Genomic DNA, 26,683 nt, shown 5'->3' with positions numbered 1-26,683 from the left:
GCCGTCCAAAGACAGGGCCGGCCTGAGCAGGACAAAGCAGCCAGGACTGGGCGGGGGCCGACTGGGACCAAGCACTGGAGAGGGAACTGCACGCCGACCCCCCAACAACAGGAGGCAGCACCAGACAACCCCACCCGCAGCTCACCCAAACAACTGACCCGGCCCCCAGGGCCGTCCAGCGCGTTGGACAGCCTGAGACACCGTCCCCACCAACAGCAGCCGAGGCCCGGGCAGGTCCTGGGGCCCTGGAGCGACTCCCACCCAGGCAAGCAGTGGCCGTGGCCCAGGCTCCGTCCGTGCCAACCTCTCCCCTGTCCCGCCTCCCGCCCCTCCTCACGGCTTCCCCTCCAGGAGTGAAGGGGCCCGGGGGACCTGGCAGAGACGCCGGAGCCACGCCCACAAGGGCAGCAACACGCATGGAGCCCGGAGGACCAGCCGAAGACCTCGCCTGGTCCTCCCCGCTGTCCATCGTGACCCGAGGGCAGGGTGGGCGGCGGCCCCGGCCTGCTGCCCCGCCTGAGGCGCCTCCAGGCACATGGTGGCCACCTCCCCCCCACCCCGTGCTGTGCTCAGCTCTGCCGTGGCCCAGGCTGCACCTGTGCGAGGAAGTGGCCACCTGCTGAGCTCCGATGGCCGTGAGCCCCATGAGGGCCAACGCCCAGGACCCCTGCCTCCCCGTCTGTGAAGACCCCAGGGTCAGCCTTGGTCTCACTGCAGACACAGCCTCCATCACCCCCAACCTGAGCTGGTACAGCCCCCTGCCTTTCCCCCACGCCTTCCCGGGGGAGGGGTGAACTTGGGGGTTAGAGCCCCTCCTTGTCCAGCTGAGCCAGCCAGCGGGAGGGGCGGGACACAGGTGGCCAAAAGCAGAGCCAGGCCCACCTGGTGGCCTCCCTGGAGGTGGGGGCGCCCCCCCAAAGCCCCTCCCGGCCACCAGGGCCCTGAAGTGAGGTCTGGAATACAGGCCCAGCCCTCCACAAGGTGGGTGTGGGGACACCCAGACCCTGCCCCCTGAGACCAGGGTCCCCGAGGGCAGAGCCGAGGGCAGCATGTGCCCAGCCCCACCGCGACCCCACAGCCAGGGCCACCTCGTACCCCAGGGCCCTCTCTCACCCGGGCTTCCAGGACAGCACACGCCAGGAAGGCACCGCCCTGCAGGTGAGGGGCGGGGCCACCTTTCCCCCAGTCCTCGCGCTCCCTGCCCCTGCAACTTACACACCCGTGTCCTCAGGCCAGGCAACACTCAGACTCATAAGTTCAGCCATGTACACAGCATCACACGCGTGTGCACACGTGCTGTCACGTGTGTACTCACACCATGCAGTCGTGTACACCGCATCACAAACACGCACACACAAGGGCACACATGTGCTCAGACCACGCACATGCGTGTACACAGCATCACATGCATGCACACACATGCTCACACTCACACACTCGTACCAGACGCGAGCCAGGGCTGGAAGCTTCGGGACCCTCTTCTGACTGCCCCCCCACCGGGGCGGGGCTGCAGGAAGGGGCCCCCGTGACCCAGGACCCCTGGGCAGCCCCGCTGGGAGGAGGCAGGGCAGGCAGGTGGAGGGCAGCCCCTCCCCCGCAGCCGGCGCGGCTGAGCCATCCCGGGGGCCGGCTCCATTACAGCCCCGTCCCGGCTGCGGCCAGGATCCTGCTCCGTGGAAGAGGAAACCCAAGAGCGCTCTCATCTGCTCTCCACTCGATCCCTCCCCAGTGACCAGGGAAGCCGCTCCCCGCCGCCTGCAGAGCCCAGGCCGCCCCACTGGCGCCAGCGGCCCACAGAGGGAGCTCCGAGAGGTCACGGCCACCTCTGCGTGGGGACACTCAGGGTCACTGCCCACCTCATACTCAGGGTCACTGCCCACCGATCTGGGGACACCCCTGGAGCAGAGGCCCAGGCCACCGCCCACCCAGCTCGGTGCCAAGGCCCACACAGGGGGCACGAGCATGGGGCACCCACGGCAGCTTTCCCAGGTGATTCTGCCTCCACAAACACCGGCCGGGGCAGCCACGCCCACTCCTCCTGGAGCCACACAGCCCAGGGACAGCCCAGGTGGACCCCAGACCCAGCACCCCCTGGGTTCACCACGGGGCCCCGACACGGGCCCTCCTGGCAGGGGCGGGGCGCTCACCTGCATGGACCGCACTCTCCCAGGGCTGCCCGGGCCCCAGGGCTCCATGTGGCCCCTCGATGGAAAGATCTCGGCCCCGGCGTAGCTGTCCCTGGAGACCCCTGGGCCACAGGACCACGGTGAACCCTTACCCTGGACACTGACCTTTGCCCTTGCAGCCTGCACCCCAGTCCATAAAGTCCACAACCCACAGCGACGCTGAGGTACCCCGGCCACAGAAGGGGCACTGCTGGACGCGGCCCTTCCCGTGCGTGTCCCCCAGGCCCGGCCACCGCCCCCGCTGCTGGTCCAAGTGTCTCCCGAGGGCAGCGGCTGGGGAAGGCGTCCCTGGGCCTGTGGGGGTGTCCTGGGCAGTCCAGGGAGCTGGCCTCCCACTCTCCCACAGGGCCCAGGGTGGCAGAGACCCCGGGGAGGCCTGTGACGCTCGCCCATCTCCTGGCCACGGCCCAGTCAGCTGCTGTTAGAGGTCTGTGTGGCCTCAGCCCTGGAGGAGGCCCCTCCCAGGCCCCCCTGCTGAACGCGGGCTCCGGTCTCCTGTGGGTCTCTGGGAAGATGGCAGGCACTGGCCTGGTGCTGGTGACCGTTCCCAGCCCCAGCACGGAGCGGGAGGCCAGCCTGCCAGGACACACAGCCCACAGGGCCAACCCCCCACCGAGCCCTGCTGAGCTCCAGGGCCTGTGCCGGAGTGCCCAGACCCACGCCCCGCGGGCTGGCCTGGCCCCGGCCACTGCAGCTCCACTGGCCAGCTGCAGGCTGCCTCTGCCACGGACGCCCCCAGCCCCAGGCTGTGACCTGTCACCTCTACCAGGGCAGGCTGGCCCCACAGCCCAGCATCTCAGCCAGCCTGGGGCCAGGGGCCATGTTCCTGGGAGGCTGCCTCTCACCATCACCAGAGATGTGACCACGCTGATCCCAGCTCCTGCCTGGACCTCACCGCCACCCTACGCCCCCAGGAACACCCCACCCACAGCCTCCGTCCTAGGTGGCCTCCGGGCTGCCCCATGTTCCCAGAAGTCACCGCTGCACACGGTCGGCCTGCAGCCCCTCTGGCAGGAAGTGACCGTTGGCATCCCCAGAACCAAGGCTGACCGGTGACCCGGTGGAGACTGTCCATGCCGGAGTCCTGGAGGCCCCCCCATGGCGGCCGCACCGACACTCAGCATGGACATCAGAGGCCTGGGAACATTCCAGAAGAAGAATCCACCGAGCTGGGTCCAGGGGCCACGGGCTCCTCACCCGGATCAAAGCCCACGGGCTGGGGACAGATTCCAGCCCTGGGGCCACACGGGACAGGAAGACGGGTCAGCTGCCCACTGGACAGACTCGAGAAAGAACCAAGGCCCAGCCCCAGTGCCGAGTGACCCTCTGCTGGGGAGGAATCTCCACGTCCTGTGCCCCCATGGTGTGTGCACACACCTACACATGTAGACACGTGTGTGCACACATGAGGACGTCTGGAGGCTGCCTGGGACTCCCACAGGGAAGTGGGAAACTGAGACCCCGAGCTCCCAGCAGCCCCTGCTTCCTGTGGCTCTAACCACGGACTTGGGGTCACAGCACGTTTGGAAGCCCCGGCGCCCACACGTGAGACACGGCAGTTCCCCGAGTGACAGCGGGACGGTGCCCCCGCCCGCCCCGGCTTCCTGCCTGCGTGTGGCCGTCACTCGCCCCTTCCTGAACCAGGGGTGCAGCTTCCCGTCCTTGCCCACCCGGACAGGACCTGAGGTCAGCCTGGCCAGTCACGTCACCCTGACTCGGGGGCAGCGGCCGGAGCACGGCCTGGCCTGCACACAACCCCCACGGGACAAAGGTGACCCAGGGCTGGCTTGGTCAGTGTGTCGGGGGCACCGGATCGCCAGAGGGAGACAAGGGCTCAGGCTCAGCCGCGGGGCCAGAAATCCAGAAAGCAGGAAGGGGGCAGCCCAGCCAGGAAGGTGGGGGCGGGGTCTTGCCAAGGCAGACCCCACAGTCCCACAGGGGGCTGGGCCACTGCATTACCAAGGGAAGCCCCCCGGGAGGGCTGGGCCCCTCCCAAGGCACACCCCATACTACCCACCCGGGTCACAGGGACGGGTCCCCCAGCCAGTACGAAGGCACCTGCTCCTGTCAGCAAGAAAGGACCCCCCCCCCAGAAAGCCAGCCCCCCCCAGACACAACCCCTGCGTCCCCTCCCCTTGGAGACACCGGCCCACAGCCACAGCGGGAGGCAGGGCAGCGCCCAGTCGCTGGGACCTGCAGGGAGTCGCGCCGGCCCTGCCCCTACTGTCCACACTCCACACTCCAAAGAACAGACACGGCCCCAGGGTGGAACGGCTGCCAGGCGCCCCACCCGCTGGGCAGAGCCAGGGTCAGCACAGCAGGGACGGCTCAAGGTCAAGCACAGTTCTGGGAAGTCCCCATCATGCACGGGCCACAGCCGCTGGGGCAGGCCCAGGCCGGTCAGCAGGCGCTCCAGGGGCCTGCACGGCGGTCAGGAGAGGCGCCGGTGCACCGGCCACTCCAGTCGCCAGCAGGTTTGTCTCCGCCTGCAGCCCCTGATGCTCGGGAAGTGACCCTGGCCTGGGCTCCCGGCTCCCCCGGTCAAGGCTGCCGGCCGGGTGGCGGCCACGGCTTCCCTGAGCAGTCAGGGATCCCACGAGCCAGCAGCTGCCTCCTTCTAAGGAAATGTGAAGTTCAGCCCCGCAGACTCCGCTGCCGGTTCCACGCCAGCTCAGCCACAGCCCAAGTTCACTCAGGCCACGCCGGAGCCCACGACTCAGCCGTGACCGGGCGGACAGCGAGAGTCCCGACAAGCCCTCTGCAGGAAAGGACAGCACTCAGACCCCGGCCCGCACCTGCCGGCCCCCAGCCCCGCCCTCGGCCAGGCAGCAGGACAGGAAGAGTGGGTGAGAGGCGCCCACCTCGGCCGAAGCCGGCTGAGTCCAGGGAGGAAGCGGAAGTGCAGGGCCAGAGGGGGCAACGGCCGGCCACTCACGAGGTGTGGCTGAGGCTGCTCTGGGAAGTTCTCCGGGCCCTAGGTGCAGAAGCCCAGCCTGGCCGTGGGAGCCGGGGGGGGGGGGGGGGCAGAGCCGAGGCCCTTCCAGACCCAGCTCCCCCCGCGTTAGGGTCACCAGGGAGGCAGCGCAGTCACCAAGGGTGGCTCTAGCCGTGCCCCGAGGAGGGGCCCTCCCTGCTCCCCGGCCCTGGAGCCACAGAGCTCCCCAGCCAGGACGCGGCAGCTCAAGGTGACCCTCCCACAGCAGGGGGTCCTGGCATGGCCAGCCCACCCACAGAAAGTGAAAGTGCAGAGGAGGCCCGAGGGGGCGGGGCTCGGAGTGGGCGGCCCCTCTCCCACCCCTCCAGCCCAAGGTCAGGGACAGGCAGAAGAGGGGGAGGCCCCGGCCCACACACAGGCAGTGTAGGCCGCCCAGGCCACTGGACCACCCTGCCAACCAGGGGGTCTCCTGCAGGAACATGGACTCCCTGACCGTTTCCATGGCAACGTCTCCACCTCCTCCCTGTCCCACTCCTGAGTTAGAAGTAGCCCCCGGGGGCTGCGCATCAAGCAGGTGCTCCCCCCAAGAGCCCCCACCCCAGCCCTGTGCCCCTGTGACTGACTTGTGACCAGGGCTCTGCAGGCAGGAGTGGGGTGAGAACAGCGGTGGGCAGGCAGTCGCTGGCACCCTCCTTGGGCTCGGCCACTCCTGTGGGCCCCCCACACCGCGCCATCACCCCTCTGGCCCCGGCCGCTCCCCCTGGTGAACCCAGCCACTGCTTCCCTTCCGGGCCGCCTCCTTCCCGACCGCCGGGCCGCCGGGTCCGGCCTCCGCCTTTGTCCGGACGGCAGGTGCGCGGCGCTCACCCGGGCTGGGGCCGTCGGGCTCGGGGCCGTCGGGGGTCCCGGCTGCATCGCCGCGCTCGGCCGCTGCGTCCCCGCCGTCGGCGCGCGCCTCCACGGGCACCACCGTGAAGCTGGTGGGCATGGCCCCGCCGCGCGCGCCGCGCCTCTCCGTGCCGCTGGGCTCCGCCGCTCCCGCCGACGCCGCCCGGGGCTCGCGCGCAGGGGCGGGGTCCGCACGGCCCGCCCCGCTGGCCACGTGACGCACCTGCCCGCCCCCACCGGCCCGGAAAAGTTTGAGCGGGGCGGGGCGAATTCCCGCAGGCCCCGCCCCGGCCCGGGCCCCGCGCGCGCGCCCCGCCGCCCCGAGCCCGCCACTGCGCCCGCCGCGACCCGCGCCATTGCTGCCCGGCTCCGCCCGGCCCCGGCGCTGCGCCCGGCTCCCTCCGCCCTGGCGCCACGGCTCCTGGCCCCCGGTCCCGGCCGAGCCGCGCGGCGGGCAGGGCCGTGGGGGGAATACTCTGGGGCGGGGGGCGCAGGTGGAAGGCGTCGGGGCTCCGCGGCCAAGCCCCAAGCCCTGGGGACCCTCTCGTCCCCTCCGTGGGGACGCGGCTTCCCCTCCCCCCTGGGCCATAGCACAGCGGAGGAGCTCCAGACCCTGGGGATGCGAGGCCTTGCACCTCGGACCTGGCCGCACCTGGGAAACCCGGAACGACCAGCAGTCCGTCGGACAGGAATCAGGGCTCCAGGGCACGCGCGAGGCAGAAATACAAGGGCGCTTCAGAAGCTGCATAGGAAAAACGTCGCCTGGAAAAAAAATGCTGCCTGGATTTAAAATTTTTGCGCTAATAAGGGTAACTTTAAAAAAGGTGTATTTTTATTTATGTGGAAGGCAGAGTGACAGAGCCTGGTCTTCCTCCACCGGTGCAGCCCCCAAACGCCCACAGGAGCCAGGGCTGGGCCGGGCAGGTCTCCCGCCTGGGCGCAGGGCCGGGCACTCGGGCCATCTCCCGCTGCCCTGCCCGCTGCACTAGCGGGGAGCTGGGCCCAGGCTGTGTTCATTCTGAAGTGCCCTCCCACAGGTGGTGTGGGACAGGGTGACAGCTCGGGGTCACTGGGAGGAGCCCTGAGCCTGATGTGTGTGGCTCGGGGGAGCCCCCACCGCACCCCACGTCCTGGGAGGCACAGGTGCTGGCTCAGGCATGGCTCCCTCTGCCCGTGCTCCCCCACATCTGCATCTCCCGCCCCTCCTCCCCCCATGCATCGTGCACCTTGTGAGCCAGGCGGCGCGGGATGGATCTGCCTCTCCCAGCTCCCCTGCCTGGGCACTGCACCAGGCAAGGCGCTTCCTGTCCCCGCCGGCCTCACCGGCCCGGACCACGGCTGCGGGAAGCCCTTGGACGAGAACTTGGCTTTGCAGCAAGGCGGCTTCTCCACCCACAGATGCTGCCTCCCTCCACCCCCTCCCCAGCGGGGCAAACTCTGGTGTGGGGGCCCTGGCGTGGCCTGGCGTGGTCATGGCCAGTGTGGCTGCCGGCCGTGGTCTCGGCGCGGGGGCCCAGCTGAGACCCCAGAACCGGTCTGGCTGGGAGAACTCTGGTGCTCGCTGGCTGGTTTCATTTGGAATCCAGACAGGTGGAGATCGTCTGTCGGTTCACTTCCCAGATGCCGGCGATTGGGGCTGGGCCGGACCGAAGCCAGGAGCTGGGACCTGGGTCTCCCACGTGCGTGGCGGGGCCCTGGTGCTGGTGCCGTGGCTGCCGCCTCCCAGGGTGCATCAGCAGGAAGCTGGGACTGGGCCAGGCTCGCCGCGGATGGGACTGGCGGCACGTGGCGTTCCACGGGTGGCAGCTGGCGGCACGTGGCGTTCCCTGCACCACTGTGGCCTCTGGGGAAAGACCTGCTCCGTGTGCTGAGCTGCTTGGCCCCAGCCCCCGGCCCCTGGGGCTGCGGGGAGGGGGTATCTTGCAGTGAGGAAAGCAAGGCGCAGGCCCCAGGCCAGTGCAGGCCGCCCACTGCCCGGACCTCGCTGCAGCACAGCTTCCGCCTCCAGGGACGCTGTGGACAAACGCTGGGCTCGGGACCGAGGCCATCCCGTGGGGCTGGGGTCTGCGGGCCCCTCAGAGGCAGTGGAACGGCCTTCACACGCAGGCCTGTGCTGCGCTGTGACCTCACGGCTCTAAATCTCACCCTAGGGTGGCCGCAGTCTCCCTCCCGGAGCTGGCGGATGAGGGGGCTCCAAGACCCCGGCTATCTTGTGCGACCTTGTGGTTTTAAACCATGTCTTCAAGATAGTTACAATCTCCCACCCGGAGCTGGCGGAGGAGGGGGCTGAGACCCTAAGGACATGGACAGTCTCCCGGAGACCCCCGCTATCTCCATGAGCCCCAAGCCAATCAACACACATATGTGAAACCCCTGTTCAGTGGGCACCCCAATAGCACGACCCAATGAGCAGACAGCAATGCTTAGAAACCGGGGGCAGGGGCTGGCGCTGGCGCTGTGGCGTAGCGGGTAAAGCCGCTGCCTGCAGTGCCGGCATCCCGTGTGGGTGCAGGTTCGAGTCCTGGCTGCTCCACTTCCCATCCAGCTCTCTGCTATGGCCTGAGAAAGCTGTAATTAGGGCCATCTAGGGAGTGAACCAGCGAATGGAAGATTCTCTCTCTCTCTCTGTAACTGTCTTTCCAATAAATAAATAAATCTTTAAACAAACAAACAATCCGAGGCACTTCCTCAAAGCCAGAGTCCGGCTCCAGCGCTCCGGCGCTCCGCCTGGCCTCCTCTCTGACCGGACACTTTCTCTGTCGCTTGTCAATCAAATAAAGGTTTCTGCTTCTTTGCAAATTGTTTCCCGGCTTTTTATTTCTATACTGAGCTGAGGAAAAGGACCCACGAGACTCGCTCTGACAACCACCCTCCCTTCCACAACGGGGAGCAGGAACCCCTCCCACGCGGCCGCAGACGCTGGAACCTCAGAAAGAGAAACGGGGGCGCCTGGGACCCAGCACAGCCCCAGGCCTTGCAGGACCCTCCTGCCCTGGAGAGGCCGGGTAGGCCAGGAGGGCCGGAGGTGGGGGTGTCTCTGCCTGGGACAGAGGGCAGAGACCCCAGACCCCACCTGCAGAGTTGGCAGCCGCACCAGCCGCTGCTCCAAGGCAGCCGGCCAAGGAGGCCTGGTTGGGGCACATGGGACAGGGGACACTTCGGAGGGGGGCAGGAAGGGCGGGGTCCGGGGAGCCCAGGCCACGCCAAACAGCCAAGGGCTGACGTTTGGCACCGCCGTGTCCCGTATCGGAGTGCCTGGGCTGCAGGCTGGCCCTGCTCCCAACTCCAGCTCCCTGCTCACACACTCCCCAGGAGGCAGCAGCGGTGCAGCCGCCCAGCTAAGGAGGCCTGGGCGGAGTTCTCGGATGCCCGCTCCAGCCTGGCAGGGGAGGACCTGGGGATGGAAGATCCCCGCCTTTCAGATGAAATAATAATAATAAAAAAAAAAAGCCGAAGACCCCGAGGGCACGCCCCAGTGGCCTGTGCTTGTGGGAGGGGGACTGGGTGGGGCTCTGGAATCTCACCATGGGAGAGGGGACAGGTGGGACCCAGGCCACCAGGCCTCGGAAAATCACAGGCTGGGGAGGGGGTTTCGGAGCTTCCAGAGGGAGGGCTCTGGGCCAGGGCTCTCAAGCTGACAGAAAACGCCTTCCCAGTGCAAGGCAGCCACAGACGAATTCCCAGGACGTATTCTCCTAGGGGCACCAGCCGCGAGGAGCCGGGCACATCCACGGGGACCTGAAATGCAAACACCTGGGAGCGACTTTCTGTCCTCGCCATCGGGCGGCCAGCATCAGCGACACCCCACACCACCAGCCGCACGGAGAACCCAGGAGCCCTGTGTCTGCCGGGTGACGCGGCAGGCTGGAACCTTCTCTGGGCGGCTCTGGTCACCAGTGGCCAGGGCAGGCATGGCACAGTGGGAGGTATGGGACCGCTTGGGTCCTCCCCTTCCCCACACCCACCCCTCACCCCTGTGCCTCCAGGAGGCCCCCACCTCAGACACCCCGAGTCTGGGGTCAGAGTGCAGGACAGGTGCACAGCCCGGCTCTCCAGGGCTTCCTGTGGAGTTTTCTAGAAAACAGGCAAGACAGGGTGGGTGCCGGTGCTGTCCTGCAAGGGGTGGGCAGGGGACAGGAGCCTGCAAGTCCAGTTGTGTTGGCCGAGGGCACTCAGAGTATCACCAGGAAGGCGTTGGGGGTGTCCCACCGGTCCAGTCCTGTTCCTGGTGCCAACCCCGGTCAGCTGCCAGACACCCCTTAGGGTGCCGCGGTCGCCCGAACCGAGGTGAGGAAGACTAACAGAGCAGGGTCCCCCCCAGAGGGAGACTGACAGAACAGGCACACGGAAGACAGGGTTGGGGTGGGCATGGCGGCCCAGCAGGTTAAGCCCTGCCTTTGGGGCAAGGGTTCGAGTCCTGGCTGCCCCACTTCCAACGCAGCGCCCATCTAATGGCCTGGGAAAGCAGTGGAAGACGGTCCAGGTACCAGGGCTGGCTGGAGCTCCTGGACTCCTGGCCTTGGCCTGGGGCAGCCCTGGCTGTGGGCGGGCATTCGGAGAGTGAACCAGCAGGTGTCTCCTGTCTCTCAAATAACTAAATAAATCATCTCTTAAGTAGTGAGAATGTGCAGCCAGCGACCCGGCATCCACATGGCCATGCCAGACCTGCGTCCAGGCCACACAGAGCCGGAGAACCCAGGCCCCGAGGGCGGCAAGGGGCCGCGGGACCCAGCTCCGTGGAGAGGGTGAGCAGGTGGCCCCACCGCGGGCCAGGGCAGGCTGAGCAGTGGGGGCCCAGAAATTCCACCCAGCAGAAAGCGCGCACAGCAGGGGCCTCCACCTGCTGACTGCACGCGGTGGCCGCCCCCGCCCGCGGAGGGCGAGCACAGGTGGTCACAGCAGGCCTGGTCCCTGCAGATTCCGGCCGCAGCCGCCGCTGCACGGCAATGGGGACGGCCACCTGGGGCCTCCCCTCAAGAATGCCCAGCCCCGAGCAAGACGCCAGCACCACGGACGACGGCCCACTCTGCGTCTCCAGAACACCCGGACCACGGGCCGGCCCCCAGCACGCGGCTCAGCTTCCTCCGGGAGGGTCTTGCCCAGCCCCTCGGGGAGCCTGGGAGTGGACAAGGCGCCGCCTGGCTCCCACTCCGTGTTCGCGATAGGCCCCGCCACCTCCCACCGCCCAGCCAGCAGCTGGCCCACGCACACTCGGGTCTCAGTGATTCTGCAACACAGGTGGCCAGCAGCGCTGTCTCCAGGAAGTGGGGACCCACAGGACGAGAACAGGGCCATGCACCTGGACAGGCGCAGACGCCACCCTGGGACGCTGGGCTCCTGGTGGCCTCGGGGAGGCTGGTCTGCCCTCATCCGGGGGAAGCAAGGACAGCTGACCCGGAGCCCCCTGTGGGCCCCCAGGCCCCCCATGTTCCTGGCTGTGGGGCCACAGGAGAGCGCAGGCCAGCAAACGCCTGTCAAAGGGGCTGAGACACGTCCTCCCCAACACCGGCCAGGGGGCGGTCACCCTGGCACCCACTGGCTGTCGGGGTCAGAGCCCCCTGTAAGCTCGAGTCCTGGGACAGAAAGCGACAGGGCCAGCACAGCGGGCCCAGCCGCATTCTCCGTCAGAGCCCGGCTGCTCTGGTGCTGCTCCAGCTCCCTGCTGCGGCCTGGGAAAGCCACAGAAGACGGTCCAAGTGCTTGGTCCCTGCACCCACGTGGGAGACCAGCATGGAGCGCCTGGCTCCTGGCTCCGGCCGGGCCCAGCCCCTGCTGTTGGGGGCCGTTTGGGGAGCGCCCAGCCCACGATCTCAATGACAGACTGTTTTGTGGGCCACACAGGCTAAAACCACTTTTCCAGGTCAGACATGCAGGGGAGGGGGTGGGAGGGGCTAGACAAGCATATCACCTCCAGGGGGCCCGGGGGTGTGGAGGGGCTAGGATGGACCCTACCTGTCCAGGCCTCACCCACCCTGCACGCGCGGGACGTCTGCAGAAGGGGCACTCGTCCTGTCGCCCAAGGCCAGCCGGAGCCGTGGAGGGTGGGGAGCCGGCTCCTGCGAGGGGCAGCTCAGCCCAGGCTGGGCGCTCAGTGCAGGGTGAGCACCGGCCCCCGGCCCCTCTCCATGCCTCAGCTCATCCAGGCCTGCAGCTGAGGGGGCAGCTCGTGCCCCTGCCCCGTGTCTCCAGATGACTGAGCCCCCGCTGTCTCTGACCCTCTGAGAGCCAGCCCCTACCTCCGGGCAGTGCGAGGCCAGAGCCAGCCCCCAGGGGAACGCCCACAAGGCCAAGGGCACTGGGCTAGCCTCCGCCTCCCGGCTGTCGAGAATAACTGGTCTCCCTAAATGGCTCCCGGCGCAGCTCCCGGCACACGGTGACATCTCCCAGCACACGGTGACGTCTCCCAGCACACGGTGACGTCTCCCGGCACGGCTCCTGGCACGTAGCTCCGCAGGTGGGGTGAGAGTACTTGAAGCGTGTCACGGCTCGGCAGCCACACGCAGCCCAGCGGTGGGGGTGGGGGGACGCGGACATTTCCAGACAGAAATACCTCACAATCATTTCCATTCAGCAGCTGCAGCCGCCCAGAGATAAACAGGCCACTCTGTGCCCCCGGCACCGTTCCTGTCCTGTGACTGTCCCAGCTCAGATAAGCTGACCCATGGCCCGCACCAAGGCCACTCCACAGGCTCTGGGGGCCTGGCTTCCCGACTCCCAGGGGAGGCAGGTCCTGGGGGCCTCGTGGGGAGCCCCCGCGGGAGGAGCAGAGGCCGCCGTCCCGGACCCTCGTCCCCCCTCGTCCCCCCTCGTCCCCCCTCGTCCCCCCTCGTCCCCCCATGGCCCGGCAGCCACGCGGGGCTCAGCAAGGCATCGGTGCGCAGGAAGCGCCGGGCTGCTCCCGCCGGTGTGCGTGCCCAGGGTCACGTGCGTGAGCTAGCGGCTTCCAAGTCAACACGACCAGCACTTTACAAAGCGCCCACTGCTTTCTCGAGTTGTAAGCTTCCAAGCTGAAACTCCCTGCTCCGGACAGGAGGGGAGACACGTTTGACCGGCGGGCTCTGAGCTGGTAGCCACTGCCCACCTCGCACCGCCCATGCCTGGCCAAGCTGGACCCGAGCACTCCCCCAGGCCCCCCAGTGCCACACCGCAGTCACTGCTCCCCGCGGAGCCTCCCCAGCTGCTGCAGGCCCGGACTCAGCACCCACCCCGCGGCAGGCCTCACGGGCGAGGATGTTGGACGCCAAAATACCCTCCAGCAAGAGAAAAAAGCTTTTTTTGGAAAAGCAGGGCCAAGTAATGCGGCCTGGCTGCTGCCTGTCTGAGTTCCAGAGCACACACGAGAGAACCGGACTCAGCTCCGGCAGAAGAACCTGCAGGCGGCGGCGGCACGTCCGGGTGGCCACCTGCACCCTGGGGTGAGCAGGCCCAGGACGCTCCAGGCCCGCACAGAACGATGGCGGTGGACGGGCAAGGGAACACGGAACACGCCGGGAGCTGCGCTGGGGGCAAGAGCCGGGACCAGGACCAGGGCTGCCCGCTCACGGCCCACGCAGAGGGTCGGAGGGTGGCTGATGAGCAAGCCAACAGGGGCACAGGCACACGACAGCAACACACGCGTCCGAGAAAGGCAGAGAGCGGTGCTCTGTGCCGCTGGTGCTGGGTCAGGACCCGTCACTCTGTAGTCACCAGGGCCCCCAGGACAGCCAGGGACCCCACAACAGCCATCGCCACACACCACAAATGCACCAAGGACCCCCACAATAGCCACGGCCACAGAACTGCATGTGCACCAAAGGACCCCCCACAACAACCACAGCCACGGAACCACATGTGCACCAAAGGACCCCCCATGACAGCCACGGCCATGGAACCACAAGCACACCAAGGACCCCCCCATGACAGCCACGGCCACAGGACCATGAGCACACCAAGGACCCCCCCACGACAGCCACGGCCATGGGACCACGAGCACACCAAGGACCCCCCCACAACAGCCATGGCCACGGGACCATGAGCACACCAAGGACCCCCCCACGACAGCCACGGCCACAGGACCACGAGCACACCAAGGACCCCCCCACGACAGCCACGGCCACGGGACCACAAGCACACCAAGGACCCCCCCATGACAGCCACAGCCACGGGACCACGAGCACACCAAGGACCCCCCCCCCACAACAGCCATGGCCACGGGACCACAAGCACACCAAGGACCCCCCATGACAGCCACGGGACCATGAGCACACCAAGGACCCCCCCCAAGACAGCCACGGCCACGGGACCACGAGCACACAGATGAGCCCGTGGGGATGCTGGAGGCTCCAAGACAGCTTTCCCAGCAACACGCCACCAGAAATGAGCAGAAGCAGAGGGCCGACCAGAGCCGCACACAGCGAGATGGCCCAGGGCCAGCACACGGAGCTCCGTGACGGCCGGGCTCTGCCAGCACACGTCCCGGGCACGAAGTCCCCCACTGTTCTCGGAGGAGCACAGAGATGGCGACCCCGGCGGTGGCGGAACGAGGGAAGGCCAGCCCAGAGAGGTGGGCGGGGCCCCGTGCGAGGAGACAGGCGACCCGCAAGCCCAGACAGGAAGCTGCCGCCGCCTCCCGGGAGACGGTGCATCAGGTCGGGATGGAAGGGCGCCCAGCGAAGCTGAGGTGCGGCCACAGGTGACGCGAGGGACAGCGTCACTGCCCCCACCCCAGGTAGCTGTGCGCATGACCTCATGGGTGTAACCAGCGTGGGAGCCACATGGCTGCAGCCCAGAGCCGCGGGAGCCCCCAGGAGGGGCCCCCAGGGACCTCCAGGGCTCAGCCACACACCCAGTGGTCCTTCGCTACACCAGCTTGGGGGTGGACGCAGACCACGAGAGTCAGTGAGTCACTCGGGGGAAGCCATGTTTCACTTGTAAGTAGAGCAGAGGCTGGCGCGGTTAAGCTGGCTGCCTGGGGAGCCTGCCCCCCACATCGGAGGGCCAGCTCCGGTCCTGGCCGCGCCACTTCCCACCCAGTCCCTGTCACGCTGCCTGGGCCCCCGCACCTGGAACGGATGGAGCTCCTGGCTCCCGGCTCTGCCCTGGCCCAGCCCTGGCCTTGTGGCCGTTGGGGGTAAACCAGGGCTGGATCGCTCTTTCTCCCCTGTGTGTGCATGGGTCCCTCTGCGTTCCAAGTAAACAAACGAATGTTTAAAAAACAGGCTTAAAGGATGTTTATCTTTATAAAGTGCACGCAGCAATTCTTCGGAAAACACAGTGGCAGAGTTGCAGTAGAAGGAGCTCTGAAGAGCAGTCCTGGCTCACGAGCTCAAGTCCCGGACCCCCGGGCACAGCCGCGCCTCCGGCCCGGACCCCCGGGCACAGCCGCGCCTCCGGCCCGGACCCCTGGGCACAGCGGCGCCTCCGGCCCAGACCCCCGGGCACAGCCGCGCCTCCGGCCCGGACCCCCGGGCACAGCCGCGCCTCCGGCCCGGACCCCCGGACACAGCAGCACCTCCGGGCCGGACCCCCAGACACAGCGGTGCCTCCGGCCCCGGCGCAGTCACAGCCACGTCTGAACAAACACCGATCACGGCAAACTCTTCAGAGACTTTGCCGAGGGGAGCACCAGCCAGCTCACATCAGCCCAGCACTTGTCACCAGGGACGAGGAGACGCCCGAGAGCTACACGCACAAACACCACACCTGAGCTATTGCAGGGCTGTCCTGCGCTGCCTTTAATCTGGACCCGGGCAGCCGAAGCCCAGGAAGTGCAGTTCTACCAGGAGCAGGAGCAGGGCAGGGGCAGGACAGGGGCAGGACAGGGTCAGGGAGCAGGGCAGGGGCAGGACAGGGTCAGGGTCAGGGAGCAGGGCAGGGGCAGGTCAGGGTCAGGGTCAGGGAGCAGGGCAGGGGCAAGGGGCAGTGGCAGGGTCAGGGTCAGGACAGGGTCAGGGCAGGGTGAGGGTGAGGGTCAGGGTCAGGGAGCAAGGCAGGGGCAGGTCAGGGTCAGGGAGAAGGGCAGGGTCAGGGTCAGGACAGGATCAGGGCAGGGTGAGGGTCAGGGTCATGGAGCAGGGCAGGGGCAGGGAGCAGGACAGGGTCAGGACAGGGCAGGGGCAGGGTCAGGACAGGATCAGGGCAGGGTGAGGGTGAGGGTCAGGGTCAGGGTCAGAGAGCAGGGCAGGGTCAGGGTCAGGGAGCAGGGCAGGGGCAGGTCAGGGTCAGGGAGCAGGGCAGGGGCAGGTCAAGGAGCAGGGTCAGGACAGGGCAGGGTCAGGGTCAGGGTCAGGCCAGGGCTGGAGGAAGCTGCCCAGGGACCCTCGTGTCAGTGCTGTCCAAGAAACGAAGCTGAATCCAAACACCAAGTCTGCGGGGGCAGGGGATGCCTCCGCCCCATCTTGCCCTGTCCAGGGCATGGGCAGATGCCCCACAGGGCTTTCTTTCTTCCTCCTCTGTTGCTAGAAGTTTCTAGAACTCACATTCCCAGAGGCAGGAAGTGCCATGCCTCCCCCTTCTTCCCAGGGTTAGCCCGGCCCCCACCGTGGAGACCGCTGGTGCTCCGTGCACAAGTGATGAAGAGCGGCAGGGCCGGCGTCCGGCACAGCAGGCAGGATGCTCGGGCCAGGCTCAACACGCAGCTCCGCCCCGGGGACACCTGCACGCGTGCCCGGCTCGCCCGGCTCGCCCGGCTCTGGCTGTCGCAGGCATCTGGGGAGCGAACCCTCGAACAGGAGCTCGCTCTGTCTGGCTGTGCCTCAGACTAGAACAAGCAGAAATACCAGGGAGGGCCCGGCACCTGGTCTCAGTGTGCGTGTGTGCACTGTTCCTGGCACGTCTGCTCCTGTGCACTGGGCCCCACGCAGCTGGACCGGCTCCCGCAAGCCTGACCCTGGGACTGGGGAGCGACAGCCAGGGAGGGGCCTGGCCACCCTGGACAAGAGTGTCGGGGCTCCTGGGCGCTTCCTGTGACTGAGCTGAGAGCCACGGGGTGGGACAGGGTGCTGCCGCCAGCTCCACACATGTCACGCACGCCCAGCACACAGCAGACCACATACATGTGCACCCAGCACAGACACCTGACCACACACGTTTGCACATGGCCCAAGAAACACACGAGACCACACACATGTCCAGCGTGCACACACACACACACACACACACACACACACCCCGGACTGGCTCCTACCAGGCACCTGTTGATGCCGAATGCTGTCACCGCCCCACCACTCGTCCCTCCCCGGGGCCACCCAGCTGGGCCCTAACTCAAGCTCTTCCTGGTCCCCTGCCTTTGCCTCTTGGCCTGTCAGGAGCCCCTCAAGATGGCAAGCAGGGCCGCCTCTCGACCACTGGTGACCCCGACATCGAGGCACCCACTCAAGGCACAGAGGCGGCCACCAAGGACGAGACGAGGAGGAACCCAGACACTTCCCCAGGCACGAGGAGCGGAGCTGGCTCCCCGCCCCCCAGCCTCCCCAGGGTGGGGAGGGGCAGCAGCCAGCTCCCGGCCAGGGCGTCCGTCCGCAGCGTCACATGGCACAGGGCACACCCAGGGCCTCGCATTGTTTCAGGGAGAAAGCCCAGCCCCCACAAGGCAAGACGGAACTCCTGGGCACGATTAAACAGGAAGAGACAGGGCCCGCGCGGGGTCCGCAGGGGGAAGCTCCCAGCTGCTGGCGCCCTGGCAGTGGTGCCCGCCCCTACCGAGCACTGTGGCGGTGGGGACCGAGCCGAGGGACAGAGCCAAGGGCAGCCAGGCCCACTTTGGAAGGAATCCAAGAAAGAGCTAGAAACCAAGAGCCTTTGCTGTTACCCACGGTTTTGTTCTGGATGTGGCTTGGAGTACACTGGAAATCACCTAACATCCACCTGCTGCCTCCTCCCACAAGCTGGCCTTCGCCCACAACCTCCCAGAACATTCCAGAAGCCCCGGCACTGGTTTCAGCCACGCCCCGCAGGACCCCGCGGGCAGGGCTGGTCGAGGACGTGTTGTCCCACCACCCAGGATGGACAGCAACACAGGGCCAGCTTAGGGGCTGGCGGCCAGGGACAGGGGGCCTCCTCGTCCCCTTGGTCAGAGCTGGTGGGTGGGGGAACGCGGTCCTTTGGATGCAGCTGGGCAGGCGTGAGGGGTCCCCACCAGGGCTTCCAGGACGCAGCAAGAGGGAGCAGGTGTCTGGGGGGGGGGATCTGCACTGCAGGCCCAGCCTCTCACTAAGGCTCTGGGAGTGACCCGGCCAGCCTGAGGGTGGCGGCAGCCTCGGGGCTGAGATCGGGCCGACGGGTCCTGGGGGCCCTGCAGGAGTCTGACCCAGAGCATGGTCTGAGGGATGCTGGGCGCCCAGGGTGCTTGGGAGGGAGATCCCCAGGAGGGCTGCACAGGACAGGAGCAGGGCGGGGCCAAGGAGGCGCTCCCAGCAGGACACAGCCAGCTCAGCCCCATCCTCCCGCCCCCTGCTGGCCGTTGGTTGCCCTGGCTCTGCGGGCTGCGAGGTGGACGGGGGAACAGGGAGGGCTGGGAGGAGCCACGCTGGAAGGCTCTGGAAGCACACAGATGTCACCAGCTGCCGTGGGGTACACAGTGCTGTGCCCCTGCCCAGGAAGGGCAGTGAGGCCCTTGTAGAGGACGGTGCTGCCCAGGCACTCCCAGGTCCACCCAGCCAGGCTGCCTCTGCTCCGCCCCTGGCCCCCGCCCCCGGCCCGGCTCATCTCCCGGGGCTTTCCAACCTGGTCCTGCCCACAGGTATGAGCCGGATTGGGGGGGGGGGGCAGGGCCTGGGGTCATCCCCACGTCCTACCAACGGCTCCACAGCACGGACAGCCCGGAGATGCCCTGGAAGGAGCGAGTCCTGAAAAAACCACACATTTACTTGGGAGTGGCTCGGACGCCCACACGGCCGCCTGCTTCTCTGACTCCCAGGACTCCCGGTGCCTGTGGCGTGGTTTGCCAGCTCCGGCTGCCCACGGCAGGTAGCAGGTGGCAGGGGTGCAGGTGGTGAGAAGCTCCCGCTGCCCCCAGGGTGCAGCCCTGAGACCTCCGGGGTGTGGGTCCCTGCGGGCTTACTACACAGGCAGTGGAAGATTTTCAGATGCACGGGGACCCCTGGGGACTCCGCCCGCAGGTCCCGGGAGGCGCGGCACAAGCTGGCTCACGTTTCCTGGCTTTCCAGGACGGCCCGGGCAGTGCCTTCTGGGTCAGGAGCAGCGGGGCCTCGGGGCACCCTGGCCGTGCCTGGAGCGGGCGCCCGGCGTGGGTTTCAAGGCGTGGGCTTGGGTGGAACCGCAGAACGGGGCAAGCTCGGGATGCTCCCATGGGGGCCGCAGGCCGTGCCAGGGTCACACTGCAGTTAGCTCTCTGAGGGGCCTGGGTGGAGCCCCCTACCACAGCCAGGGTGCAGCCCGGCCCCCAGCCCGCCCCAGGGGAGCAGAGCCGCGCAGCCTCCCCCTTAAGGGCCGGGTGCTGATCCTGGAGGCTGCACCTGCACCACCCACGGGGAGGTGAGCCCGGGCCAGAAGAGAAAGGAGGGAGTGTCCAGCGTGGGGTCAGTACACGGCTCTGTCCTTCCTGCAGCCTCGTGCTCCGCCCCACGTCTGGAGGACAGGATAGGGAGGCTGCCCCAGAACTGCGCCTCCTGGTACGGGGGTGCCGTGGCCAGGCCTGGCTGGGGCCTGGGGCAGCGGACGGTTCAGCCAGTGCACGCAGGTGCCTCCGGTCCACACCTGGACTCCTGTGTCCCGCCCTGGCCTTTGATGCCCTTCTGCCACCGCCTTGCGGCCCCAGACCACCCGGCTGCCCCACGGCGTGACCCCTCCCGCTGGCCGGGTGCGAGTCCCCCCCAGACTCTACCTGGAAAGCGGCTCCACCTCCCTCCTCCGACCCGAAGCCCCAAGAAGCGGCCATGGGAGCAGGGTGGGGGGAACCCCAGGCCCAGAGGAGCTCCACCCTCCTGCTGGGGTGTCCTGGGGTGGGGGCTTCCCAGCCCCAGAGGCTCTTCCACGGCCACCCCCAACCCTGGCCAGAAAGGAGGGAAAGCCCCCAGCCCCCAGCGCACCTGCCGGGAAGGAGTCTGAGCGAGGCCAGGACCACGGGCGAGAGCTGAGGCCGGCCCGGCGTGGAGGGCCCAGGGCCTACGGCCAGCACGGCCGTGGCGGCCAGAGCTCCCCGGGGCCTCGCTCCGCCCTCAGGCTGCCGCTGCTTCCCTCACGACGGCGCCAGTCCGGCCTCTCCCCCTCCCAGCGAGGCTGACGGGGGCCTGGGAGACACCAGCAGGAGACCGCAGCCCTCTCCCACGCGTGTCCACGGTGCCCGGGAGGCTGGAGAGCCCCACACAGCCCGGCTCCCTCGCCGCCCCCCCACACTCCCAGGGCGGGGGCCCACCAGCACCACGCGGTCACCGACTGCACCAGGCTCGTGACCGGGCACGAGCAAAGTTCAAGACAACGCGGTTATAAAACCAGGCGGGGCAGCGGGGGCCGCGCAAGGGCGCCTCCCCCACGGAGTCACAGGGATGCAGCGGCGTCTGCAGACCCCGCCCCCAGCACAGAGTTGGCGCGGGAGCCTCCGGCGGCCCTCAGGCCCGCAGTGACACAGCGAGGGGGTCCCACAGGGTCTGTGGGGACGCAGCAGAGGATGGGGGGTCTTCCCTGTGGGACCAGTGACAGGGCCAGGCCGTGGGCTCCCCAGAGTGACCCTGGACTGCCCGCAGTGGGCATCGCCCTGCCCGGTGACTGCCCACGGAGCCTGCACGGGGTCTGCTCAGTGTCCAGCCGCCGGCCCAGCCCGGGCCTCCTCCCATCACCTCTCACTCGCTCTCACTCGCTGTCCACTCGTCCCAGGACACAGCGCTTGTACTCCCGCAGGGGGCCAGGGGCAGGGGCCTCCTCGCCCAGGGACCACCCAGGCGGGGCTCTGAGGGGTGTTTGGGAGGGTAGCGGAGGGGCCAGGCAGCGCCCCCAAAACCTCTCTCAGGCACCCGCCATCCCCTGGCCAGAAGCTGGCCGGGTGACAACTGAGTCGGCAGGGCCCTGTGCTCCCCAGCGCAGAGCCGCACGTGCCACTGTCCATGAGCTCCAGGGAGGGCCCGCCGGCCCCTCCCCCAGGCCCCAGGTGCCCCTCCTGAGCGCCCTGTCCAGGGACGCCTGCTACAGGACTCAGATCCTGTCCTCACCCAGGACAACCTCAGCTGGAGACCCCCGGGGACCCCTTTCCAGGCCATGACCCTGGCCCCCGAGCCCAGAGGTGGGCAGTCTTTGGGGCTCTGTTCGGTCCATAACAACCTCGGAACTAAGCAGGATCCAGACCAGACTTGGCACTAAGGGGCACACGGGGGTCCCGGAGAGTGGAAGGGGGTCCGTGATGTCCACGCGAGGGGCTCACCCGTGGAGTGGTGGACGCCCCCCCACCTCATCAGCACTTGGGTTCTTCTGCGGGGTCGAAGTCCATGCCCCAGGGGTGGCCTCACACAGGAGGACTCAACCCACCGGTCACCTTGACAGGGACGGGGGCCGGAGTTGTGGCATAGCAGGTAGAGCCGCCAGCTGTGAAGCCAGCATCCCATGTGGTCTCCAGTTCGAGTCCTGGCTGCTCCACTTCCAATGCAGCTCCGTGCTAACGTGCCTGGGAAAGCAGTGGAAGACGGCCCAAGTGGGGAGTGAATTGGTGGATGGAAGACCCTGTCCTCCCTCTAACTCTGCCTTTCAAACACATAAATTCATTTTAAAAAGGAACACAACAGTGGCCAGCACCGTCCTGCAGCGCTGGCATCCCATATGGGCGCCGGGTTCTAGTCCCAGTTGCTCCTCTTCCAGTCCAGCTCTCTGCTGTGGCCCAGGGAGGCAGTGGAGGATGGCCCAAGTGCTTGGGTGCCTGTACCTGGTGGGAGACCGGGAGGAAGCACCTGGCTCCTGGCTTTGGATCGGCGCAGCGCTGGCCGTAGCGGCCATTTGGGGGTGAACCAGCAGAAGGAACACCTTTCTGTCTCTCCCTCTCATTGTCTGTAACTCTACCTGTCAAATAAAAAAATAATAAATAAAAAATAACACAACAGGGAGGGGGCGGTGCCGTCAGTGTGTCGGCGGCAGGGTGGTGACTGTCTCGCCTCCACCAGGACCACAGCTCTGCCCCTGCCGCGGGCTGTCCTGTCCAGGGGGACGTGAAGGTACCAGTCGCCAGGCAACAAGAGAAGAGGCCATGAGGAACCCAGGGCCCTGGGGAGGGCTCAGGTGGCCGGTGGGGGAGGGCAGCCGCGCTTGACGGAGGCAGACAGAGCAGGGGACGCCCTGGCGGCTCAGGGCGGCCTCACAGGGGCACGGCGGGGAGACAGTGGAGGCACCGCCTGGGGCTGGGCACAGGGGCCGAGGCGGAGGCTAAGGGAAGCTGCACCTGCTCCGTCGGCGCCATGGCCAGCGCTGCTCAGCGGCTGGGCGCCTGCGAGGCTGAGCGCTGAGAGCAGGTGTGGGCGGGGCTGCCCCAGCCGCTCCCTGTGTCCACACATCCCTTTGTAAGGACACCAGACACACTGGCCAGGGCCACCCGGCCGGCCTCACCCCAACTCGACGGCCCCTACCGAGGCCCCATTCTGAGGTACCCGGGGGGCAGGGACTCCGACGCAGCTCAACCACCCCTGGGTCGCGGCGTCACAGTCGGCACATGCCGTAGCTGCCACACTCGTCACGGTCATCACCATTGCCACGGTCATCGGGGTCGCGGTCTCAGGGTCCCCTCGGCTGCTGCTCCCCAGCCACTCGGCGGGGTCCCCCGGTGTGCCGAGCAGCGGGAGCCGCCGCGAGGCTCCAGTCACGACGGCCACTGCCTGGGCCTCCCCACGTGTGGTCCCAGTGCCCAGGTCACCCGTCCCGTCCCACTGCCAGAGCCACAGGCCACCGTGCCTCCCCTGCCACGTGGCGCCAGCCCACAGGCCAGGACTGGCCGGCCGCTACCTGCTCCACGGCGGGGCAGCCGACCCGGAGACGCTGGAGGCCTCGGCGAGGGCACGGGGAGAGCGGGGTCCCCTTCCGCCCCGCCTCGTCCCTCTGTCCCCACCTTGCTGAGCCCCCTGTCCAGGAATGGTCCAGTGCGCAGAGCTCAGGGCGGAGAAGGACAGGGCTCACGTGCCCCCTCCCCAGCCTGGCGGGGCTGCTGGTCCCGGGCCGCAGCCCGGGGAGGCCACCCAGGTGCCGGGATGGCGGCCGGCGACCCTGGAAGCAGGAACTGCTCCACCCCCCAGCTGGCCGCCCAGGGGCCGCGCGCCCAGGAGCTCGCTCCCCATCCAGCCACACTGACCACAGGGGCCGCGGGGCCACGGACAGCAGCCAGCAGCCTCGTGGGGCTTGTGGGCTGGAAGGCGGGTCCCTCCCAAGCTGACATGGGGGAGACCCCAGCAGTTCCCCTGCAGAGCCCAGCACAAGGGGGCAGGAAGTGAACGGGCGAAGCCACACGGGGCCTCCAGGAAGCACGGCCAGGACGCGCCACCACCGGGTGCCTTGCTTCCTCACACGCGTGTGTGTTGGTTTTCCTAAGGCCCTGCGTGACCTCAGAACAAGGACTAAGAACAGAGGGATTTCCAGGTGTGAGATGTCCGCAGTGCTCATGGGACAGGGTTAAGGCAGCACCGCTGACACCGCGACGCAAGTGTGCACTGACCTGTGCACACGCATGCACACAGAGGCACTGTACACACCCATGCGTGCACACGCATGCACACAGAGGCACTGTACACACCCATGCGTGCACACGCATGCACACAGAGGCACTGTACACACCCATGCGTGCACACACATGCACACAGAGGCACTGTACACACCCATGCGTGCACACTCATGCACACAGAGGCACTGTACACACCCATGTGTGCACACGAATGCACACATGCTGCACACGCAGATATTAGTGCATGCACACGTGTGTGCACACAGGTATTTGTGCACACACCCATGTTGCATAGATGCACACAGAGATGTTTGTACACAGCCACATGTGCACACACATGTACACACAGGGATATTAGTGCACACCCCCATGTGCATGCACACGTGTGTACACACAGGTATTTGTGCACACACATGTACACACAGGGATATTTGTGCACATACCCGTGTGCACACATGAGCACATGCAGATAAACACACACACGAGGACATAGATACCTGTTACATGCAGATACACTCAGACATCAATATGCACACACATGCATGCACTTGCGACACACACATGCACAAGCACACACATGTATGTGAAGACACACTCATGTGCACCAGTGTGCACAGACACACGTGTGCACACTCAGGCTCGTGTGCACCTCTGGGAATGGTCTCCACGCAGCAGTACGAGCCCTCCTCACTTCCCGCCAGCGCGGCCGGCACCGGGGCTGTGCGAGGCTCTGGTTCTGGAGGCGGCTTTGAGGAAAGCAGTGACCTCGGCCAGAGGGGCCCGGGCAGGGCAGAGGCCGCCCCGCCAGCAGGCAGGAGTCCTGCACCAGCCGGCGCCCACCACACCACGGCCACGTGTCCCGCTCGGCCTGGTGCCGCCCCGACCCTGCACACGGCAGGGAGCGCAGGGTCACAGAGCAGCGCAAACCCATCGCCGAGGCCCCCGGTTCCAACCACCAGGGCGAGCAGCCAAGGGGCCCCGCCCAGCGCCGTCCGTGCGGCTCCAGGGGCCTGGGGCCAGGGGGGCACTGTCGGGAGGAGCGGCAGCCCTGCCCCTGCCTGGGCTCTGCCCCTTCCTCCTGGTCGCGGTGATCTGGCCGCACAGGAAGGCTCCCGGACAAAACCCTTCCCAGAGGCCGGAGAGCGACCGAGAGCGACGGGCCCCCTCCCGGGAGAGGCGGCGGCGCAAATTGATTTAATCAAATCTGCCCAGACACAGGCCAGGCCGGGCCTCCTTCCTGCCCGTGCTTTCCTGCGGGTGCTGCGGGTGCCGGTGGAACACACGCGTGGACTCTGCCACGTTAACCGCGTCAGGCGTGTGGGCCCGTGGCGCTGCGCTTGTGCCGGTGGTGCGCAGCCCGTCCCGCGCCCTCCGCCTAAGCAAGTCTGTCCCCACCTCCGCCGTCCCAGGCTGAGTGACGTCCTCGCTGTGCACCCCGCCTCAGACGTCCTCGTGCACAGAGCGAGACCCCCACGTGGCGAGATACGGGGACCCACCGCTTCCTCAGGGCCCAGCCTCTGCAGCACTCAGCGCCAGCACCTCAGGACCCAGCATGTGGAGCACTCAGCACCAGCACCTCAGTGCCCAGTGTGTGCAGCACTCAGCACCAGCACCTCAGTGCCCAGTGTGTGCAGCACCCAGCGCCAGCACCTCAGGGCTCAGCCTGTGCAGTTCTCAGCACCAGCACCTCAGGGCCCAGTGTGTGCAGCACTCAGCACCAGCACCTCAGGACCCAGCATGTGGAGCACTCAGCACCAGCACCTCAGGACCCAGCATGTGGAGCACTCAGCACCAGCACCTCAGGACCCAGTGTGTGCAGCACTCAGCGCCAGCACCTCAGGACCCAGTGTGTGCAGCACTCAGCGCCAGCACCTCAGGACCCAGCATGTGGAGCACTCAGCGCCAGCACCTCAGTGCCCAGTGTGTGCAGCACTCAGCACCAGTACCTCAGGGCTCAGCATGTGGAGCACTCAGCGCCAGCACCTCAGTGCCCAGTGTGTGCAGCACCCAGCACCAGCACCTCAGTGCCCAGCGTGTGGAGCACTCAGTGCCAGCACCACAGGACCCAGCGTGTGGAGCACTCAGCACCAGCACCTCAGTGCCCAGTGTGTGGAGCACTCAGCACCAGCACCTCAGTGCCCAGCATGTGGAGCACTCAGCGCCAGCACCTCAGTGCCCAGTGTGTGGAGCACTCAGCGCCAGCACCTCAGTGCCCAGTGTGTGGAGCACTCAGCACCAGCACCTCAGGACCCAGCATGTGGAGCACTCAGTGCCAGCACCTCAGGGCTCAGCCTGTGCAGCACTCAGCACCAGCACCTCAGGGCCCAGTGTGTGGAGCACTCAGCACCAGCACCTCAGTGCCCAGCATGTGGAGCACTCAGCGCCAGCACCTCAGTGCCCAGTGTGTGGAGCACTCAGCGCCAGCACCTCAGTGCCCAGTGTGTGCAGCACTCAGCACCAGCACCTCAGGACCCAGCATGTGGAGCACTAAGCACCAGCACCTCAGGGCCCAGTGTGTGGAGCACTCAGCACCAGCACCTCAAGACCCAGCATGTGGAGCACTCAGCGCCAGCACCTCCACTTTGGCTCGGTCTGCATAGAGCTCAGGCCACAGCTGGGTCTCCCAGAGGCGCCCTCAGCACGTGCCGCTGAGGGGCACGCGGGCGCCCTGGACACACACCTCACCTCGCCGGGGCACGCGGCGCGCCCTGGACACACACCTCACCTCGCCGGGGCACGTGGGGCGCCCTGGCCGCACACCTCACCAGGGCACGCGGGGCGCCCTGGACACACACCTCACCAGGGCACGCGGGGCGCCCTGGACACACACCTCGCCGGGGCACGCGGGGCGCTCTGGACACACACCTCTCCTCGCCGGGGCACACGGGGCGCCCTGGACACACACCTCGCCTCGCCGGGGCACGCGGGGCGCCCTGGACACACACCTCGCCTCGCCGGGGCACGCGGGGCGCCCTGGCCGCACACCTCGCCTCGCCGGGGCACGCGGGGCGCCCTGGCCACACGCCTCGCCGGGGCACGCGGGGCGCCCTG

At 67.6% G+C, this 26,683-nt stretch overlaps 1 protein-coding gene across 4 annotated transcripts in view; it reads right to left on the bottom strand.

The window, feature by feature from the left end:
• Positions 1-26,683, bottom strand: part of SLC12A7 (solute carrier family 12 member 7) — a 55,779-nt gene that overhangs the window by 23,242 nt on the left and 5,854 nt on the right. Inside the window, exon 1 of one of the 4 annotated variants that reach the window (XM_070056262.1) lies at positions 11,981-12,404. The exons of 2 other annotated variants lie outside the window; for them this stretch is intronic. In XM_070056262.1, the coding sequence (XP_069912363.1) occupies positions 11,981-12,389 (409 nt within the window). In that variant the 5' untranslated portion in view covers positions 12,390-12,404. Of the gene's footprint in view, positions 1-5,988; positions 6,182-11,980; positions 12,405-26,683 lie in introns of those variants that run through there. One more of the 4 variants, XM_070056261.1, reaches the window with a different exon arrangement.

Source organism: Oryctolagus cuniculus, chromosome 14 (assembly GCF_964237555.1).
Source record: "Oryctolagus cuniculus chromosome 14, mOryCun1.1, whole genome shotgun sequence".
NCBI lineage: Eukaryota > Metazoa > Chordata > Mammalia > Lagomorpha > Leporidae > Oryctolagus > Oryctolagus cuniculus.
This window is presented reverse-complemented; position numbering and strand designations above follow the sequence as displayed.